Source organism: Leucoraja erinacea, chromosome 9 (assembly GCF_028641065.1).
Source record: "Leucoraja erinacea ecotype New England chromosome 9, Leri_hhj_1, whole genome shotgun sequence".
In the NCBI taxonomy this organism is placed as follows: domain Eukaryota; kingdom Metazoa; phylum Chordata; class Chondrichthyes; order Rajiformes; family Rajidae; genus Leucoraja; species Leucoraja erinaceus.
This window is the reverse complement of record NC_073385.1, coordinates 59,060,391-59,067,384: the sequence shown is the minus strand read 5'-3', so window position 1 is coordinate 59,067,384 and position 6,994 is coordinate 59,060,391. Positions and strand designations below refer to the sequence as shown.

Here is a 6,994-nt window from a genome sequence, read left to right as displayed (position 1 = left end):
ATGTGGGAGGTTTTTTAGTTTTTGTTTTAGAGATACAGTGCGGAAACAGGCCCTTGGGCTCACCGAGTCTGCACCGACCAGCGATCCCCGCACACGAACACTATCCTACACACACTAGGGACAATTTACAACTTTACCAAGCCAATTAACCTACAAACCTGTACGTCTTTGGAGTGTGGGAAATCGGAGCAAACTCACGTAGGTCATGGGGAGAACGTACAAACTCTGTACAGACAGCACCCGTAGTCAGAATTGAACCTGGGTCTCTGGCGCTGCAAGGCAGTAACTCTACCGCTGTACCACCGTGCCGTGCACAACGTGTAAAAAGCACAGCTGTTCAGCATTCAGGACCAACATGTTTCCCTGGGGAAGAACATAGAAGAGTCCCACACCTTGGCTGAACAAACTAAGCTCCTGCTCTGCCTGCATATGATCCAGTGAGCCAGTGCCTGCGTGTCCATGTATTAACTAAAACATCTGGAGGGCTGTGTTTAAAACAAGAACAGTTCGACGTAACCAACAAGAGGGCAGAAGGGAGGCAAACTGAAACATTGCTTATCCATGTTCTTCACAGACGCCACATGACCCGCTGAGTTAAGGGCCTGTCCCACCAGCATGCGATTGCATGCGTCTAGCGCGACCAAAGGTGGTGGCTTGAGGCGTACGGCCTCGCGGGACCGGTCCCACTTCCAACCGCGGAGCCGTCTGGAGTTGTGCTGGGCTGGTCCCGACATCATACTCACCAATCAGCTGGGCAGGAGGCGGGCCGACTGAATTTGGACGTCGCACGGCGTCGGGCAGTTACGTCATCTCGCAACGGCATGCCGGGCGGTGACATCATGTGTGTGCGGCGTCAAGGCGCTGCGTACGGCCTCAATGCGGCTGCGGGCCGACAGGCCGTTGCCACGCGGAATTTTCGGACAGTTTTTCGGAGCCCCGCGCAATGTCGGGACCAGCCCCGCACAACTCCATACGCCTCCGCCGATCGAAGTGGGACCAGCCGCGCTCGCCAGATGCAGTCCATGCTGGTGGGACCGGCCCTTTACTCCAGCACTTTGTCTTTTTAGCCAATCTTTTAGCCTCTTTTATCTTTTTTTTTTTTCTTTTAAAAAAATATGGAACGCTTCACGAATTTGCGTGTCATCCTTGCGCAGGGGCAATGCTAATCTTCTCTGTATCGTTCCAATTTTAGTATATGTGCTGCCGAAGCGAGCACAAAGCCTCTTTAACATCACTGTTGTATCTGCCTCACCCCCATCGCCCCAGGTGGTGCGTCCCAGGCACTCACCACCCTATTTGTAAAGAGTCTGTGTGAAGAGGAAGCCTGCCCCACATTCTCCTTTGAAGTCTGTCCCTCTCACCTTACAGTTATGACCTCCAGTATTTGTCAAAGATAGACAGAGCATGGGAAGGTTAGGGAACCTTGGACAATGACGGATGTTGTCAACTCAGTCAAAAAGAAAAAGAAAATAGATGTAAAGTTTAGGTAGCTGAAATCAGATATGGCCTTGTTGGAATATAAAGGTAGAGAACTCCAGGGAATATTACTAATTGTATGATGTGTTGTCACCCTCACCTCAGCTAACAATGAACATCCTACTTTTCCTTATCAGTCATTTTTACACCTTACCCTTCCCTATGTCAAGATTCCCTCCCCCCCTGACTCTCAGTCTGAAGAAGGGTCTCGAGCTGGACAGGCTCCAGAGATGCTGCCTGTCCCGCTGCGTTTCTCCAGCATTTTGTGTCTGTCTTTGGTGTGAACCAGCATCTGCAGTTCCTTCTTTACATGGGGAATCAGGAGGATGGAGGTGGGATTTCCCAGCTTCATCTGCAACCACAGATATAACATATAACCATATAACCATATAACAATTACAGCACGGAAACAGGCCATCTCGACCCTTCTAGTCCGTGCCGAACACATAATCTCCCCTAGTCCCATATACCTGCGCTCAGACCATAACCCTCCATTCCCTTCCCATCCATATAACTATCCAATTTATTTTTAAATGATAAAAACGAACCTGCCTCCACCACCTTCACTGGAAGCTCATTCCACACAGCTACCACTCTCTGAGTAAAGAAGTTCCCCCTCATGTTACCCCTAAACTTCAGTCCCTTAATTCTCATGTCATGTCCCCTTGTTTGAATCTTCCCTACTCTCAGTGGGAAAAGCTTTTCCACGTCAACTCTGTCTATCCCTCTCATCATTTTAAAAAACCTCTATCAAGTCCCCCCTTAACCTTCTGCGCTCCAAAGAATAAAGCCCTAACTTGTTCAACCTTTCTCTGTAACTTAGTTGCTGAAACCCAGGCAACATTCTAGTAAATCTCCTCTGTACTCTCTCTATTTTGTTGACATCCTTCCTATAATTAGGCGACCAAAATTGTACACCATACTCCAGAATTGGCCTCACCAATGCCTTGTACAATTTTAACATTACATCCCAACTTCTATACTCAATGCTCTGATTTATAAAGGCCAGCACACCAAAAGCTTTCTTTACCACCCTATCTACATGAGATTCCACTTTCAGGGAACTGTGCACAGTTATTCCCAGATCCCTCTGTTCACCTACATTCTTCAATTCCCTACCATTTACCATGTACGTCCTATTTTGATTTGTCCTGCCAAGATGTAGCACCTCACACTTATCAGCATTAAACTCCATCTGCCATCTTTCAGCCCACTCTTCCAACTGGCATAAATCTCTCTGTAGACTTTGAAACTCTACTTCATTACCCGCAACCCCACCTATCTTAGTATCATCTGCATACTTACTAATCCAATTTACCACACCATCATCCAGATCATTGATGTACATGACAAACAACAGTGGACCCAACACAGATCCCTGTGGCACCCCACTCGTCACTGGCCTCCAACCTGACAAACAACCATCCACCATTACTCTCTGGTATCTCCCATTCAGCCACTGTTGAATCCATCTTGCTACTCCACCATTAATACCCAACCATTGAACCTTCTTAACCAACCTTCCATGAGGAACCTTGTCGAAGGCCTTACTGAAGTCCATATACACAACATCCACTGCGTTACCCGCATCAATTTCCCGTGTAACATCTTCATGTTACCCCTAAACTTCAGTCCCTTAATTCTCATGTCATGTCCCCTTGTTTCTTCATTCAAGAAGATTAGTTAAACATGACCTTCCAGGCACAAATCCATGTTGACAGTTCCTAATCAGACCCTGTTTATCCAGATGCTTATATATATTATCTCTAAGTATTCTTTCCATTAATTTGCCCACCACTGACGTCAAACTAACAGGTCTATAATTGCTAGGTTTACTCTTAGACCCCTTTTTAAACAATGGAACAACATGCGCAGTACGCCAATCCTCCGGCACTATTCCCGTTTCTAATGACATTTGAAATATTTCTGCCATAGCCCCTGCTATTTCTACACTAACTTCCCTCAATGTCCTAGGGAATATCCTGTCCGGACCTGGAGACTTATCCACTTTTATATTTCTCAAAAGTGTCAGTACTTCCTCTTCTTTGATCCTCATAGTTTCCATAGCTACCATAGCTACCATAGCTACTTTGAAGATCTTTGAAGATCGGCCACGGCAATAATGCAAGAAATACAGCAGCAACAAAGCTGCAATCAGATGGATCCCAGCAACAGGGAGATGCATTGGTTTCCTGCAACAGGGGCAATGCGCCTGGTTTCCCAGCAACAGGGCAGATGTATCAGTTTCCCAGCCACAGGGGGATGCATCAGGCACCATCTGGGCTCCTGTATTAGGGTTAGAGTCGGTGTGTGGCAGAGTCAAGTGACTGACTCTCTGACCTCCAGTGTCCTGACAAAATACTTTCTTACAATGTAAAACAGTGTGGCTGATGTTGAAGACAAAAGCTCCACCAACGCCGGGGTTACAGATAACCCTTCATTACATTAATGAAAGGTTGGTGAAGCAGGCTTAAGCAGCAATTTCCCAGGCTGTGTCATTCAGGAATCTTACGGTATGCGTGGTTCTGTGGTAAAAGCAAGGCTTGGATGGGGGTGGTAATTGTGGGAGGCTGCTGTGTTGCCCTGCAGGCAGTGAGTGTTGCCAACAGACATGTGAATGAACACAGCATTCATTCTGCCTTTCCTGAAACAACCTGAACACAGTGCTTCAGTGTAGCACAAACAATCCTAGTTTGACAATTTTTCTCTTTCCAAACGTGGCCTGTTTTTGTTGTTGTTGCTGGATTCCACCACCCTGTATCAGCGCCACCCGCTGAGGTAGACGTCAAGGGGGGGGAGACATGTGTGAACATGTGGGGGAGCAAGTCGAATGGCCCCAGGGGCTGAGTCCAACACCTCCGCCCCTAACCCCAACCACCACCATCGTCCCACCGTCTGGTCACCTCACGAGTGGCTTGATGGCCAACACAGTGACCCAGCTGTTAAAGCCGCTGCCGCACAGCGCCAGAGACCCGGTTCGATCCTGACCTCGGGTGCTGTCGGTGTGGAGTTTGCACGTTCTCTCTGTGGCCGCGTGGGTTTCCGGCCACATGGTAAAGATGTGCGGGTTTGTGGGTGAATTGTGCCGCTTGTGTGGAGAATGGATGAGGAAGCGGGAAGATATGGAACTTCTCAGTGAACAGGCGAGGGATGGTCAGCATGGACTCGGTGGGCCGAAGGGCCTGTTCCGTGCTGTAACTCTAAACTAAGCTACGAATGCCGGTGCTCAGACTTGGTGAGGAGTCAAACCCACAACTGTGTAAGAGGGAACTGCCCACCTGATGCTACTGAATAAAAAGGGGCAGCAAATAGTTTAGTTTAGAGATACAGCACGGAAACAGGCCCTTTGACCCACTGAGTCCACACTGACCAGCGATCCCCGCACACTAACAATACCTCCACACACTAGGGACTTATTACATTAATACCAAGTCAATTTTCCTACACGTACACGTCTTTGGAGTGTGGGAGGAAACCGGAGATCCCGGGGAAAACCCACAGGATCACGGGGTGAACGCACAAACTCCGCACAGACAGCACCCTAGCACAGACAGAACTCTACCCCTGCATCACCGTGTCGCAGTAGAGACAAAACACGGGGGGATGACATTAGAAGCATCAGTGCACATTCGCCAGCCAAGAACTGTTTGTGGGGCCTGTAGGAAGTCAGGGAGGCACAATGGCGCAATGGTAGAGTTGCTGCCTTACAGCGCCAGACACCCGGGTTCGATCCTGACTACGGGTGCTGTCTGTACGGAGTTTGTACGTGCTCCCCGTGACCTTATGGGTTTTCCCCGGGATGTCCGGTTTCCTCCCACACTCCAAAGACGTACATGTGTAGGATAATTGACGGTATAATTGTAAATCGTCCCTAGTGTGTGTCGATAGTGTTAACGTGCGGCGATCGCTGTTCGGCGCGGACTTGGTGGGCCTAAGGGCCTGTTTCCGCGCTGCATCTCCAAACTAAACTAAACTTCTCTTCCATTTACAGTAACGCTACAGTTTAGTTTAGTTTATTGTCACGTGTTACCGAGGTACAGTGAAAAAATACTGTGCATGGTTTGTGGATTTTTACAATAGACGTGCAGGATATTCGGCCCAGCAGGACTGTCCCAGTTTTAAGATTGGCACCTGATGCTGGATGAGTCACTAGACATGACTGAGCTCGTTCCCCGAGTAGTTGCTACAGAACTTCCAGCACCAGTCACGTCAAGTTGATTTTATTGTCATGTACACAAGTATGGTGGGGTACAGTGAAGATCTTGCTCGCAGCAGCAGCATCATACACATGTCGACTCAGATAATGCACCAAAACATAACTACATTCTACAAGAATTGAAAAGTAAAAGATTGAAAAAGCAAGACATTAGTGCAAGATCTAATGAGAGAACAAGCCCAGGCAGTGCTAGAGGTAGTTTGTTGTGTTGTGTAGGAATGCAGGGAGGTAGGACCTCCATGTTCCTATCTAAAAGCCTCTCAAATGTCACTATCGTATCTGCGTCCACCACCACAAGTGGCAGCGCATTCCAGGCACCCACCGCACGACCTTGTGTCGCACATCTCCTTTACACTCTCGCCCTCTGACCTTAAAACTATGCCCTCTAATTCCACCCTGAGAAAGAGCTGACTGTCTTCTCCATCTATGTCTCTTATAGTTTTATGTAAGGGCCTGTTTCAGGTCGAGACCTTCCTTCAGACTGAGAGTCAGTGGTGAGGGAAACTGAGGTGTTAAAAGGCACAGAACAAATCAGAGCCGGCACATGTGACCAAGGAAAGGTGGAGCCCACAATGGTCCATTGTTGGCTGTGGTGGAGGTGATAACGAAGGGATATGAACCCGCTGGATGTCGAGGGTGGGGGAGGGACTGAGAGAGAAGGTTTGGAGATGAGCGTGTTGTCTACTTGTTTAACCTGTATTTTGTACAATATTCTGTGCAAGCGTCCGTGTGTTGTCAGTGCTCTGATCTCCCCGTTTATTACAGGCGAGACGGTGGGAGCAACTGCCTGGGGCCGCTGAGAGATTACCGAGTTTGCAACGTCCAGGTACAGTATGGGGCTGTGGCACTGAGGGGGTGGGGGCGAGGGAGAGGCTGGCTGTGCACGGAGGGTGGCGATCGAGGTGTGGTTCACAAGACCTCAGTTAGCACTGAGAGGGAGGGGGTGAGGGAGGGAGGGAGGGGGGAGGGATCGCCTGCTGAGGGTCCAGGATAGGCTGGGGGATCGGGTCTCCACTTCCAAGAGCTGGTCAGCAGGCTTTAGGAGGTAAATGTTGAGGTGACAAGGGGGGGGGGGGGGGGGGGGGGGCTCTGTGAGGGAGGTGGGGGATGTGAGGGGGGGGGAGGGAGAGGATGGGGGTGTGAGTGGGGGAGGGGATGTGATGGGGGGGTGGGGGGGGGTGGCTGGGGGTGGAGGGGTGTGGGGTGTGAGTGGGGCTGACGTGGGGGCGGGGGGTGAGGGTTCCCCCAGCCATTGATGCTACAGAAAAAACAATCCAAGTTTGTCCAACCTCTCCATAAAGT

The 6,994-nt window shown here is 49.5% G+C and overlaps 1 protein-coding gene and 1 non-coding gene across 2 annotated transcripts in view; one reads left to right on the top strand and one right to left on the bottom strand.

The window, feature by feature from the left end:
• Positions 1-6,994, top strand: part of LOC129700429 (papilin-like) — a 56,488-nt gene that overhangs the window by 11,240 nt on the left and 38,254 nt on the right. The window contains 1 exon segment of the mRNA XM_055640902.1: positions 6,458-6,518. Within this exon segment, the coding sequence (XP_055496877.1) occupies positions 6,458-6,518 (61 nt within the window).
• Positions 1,110-1,216, bottom strand: LOC129700637 (U6 spliceosomal RNA). Its single transcript, XR_008724081.1, has one exon. It is a non-coding gene; the product is annotated as a U6 spliceosomal RNA (small nuclear RNA).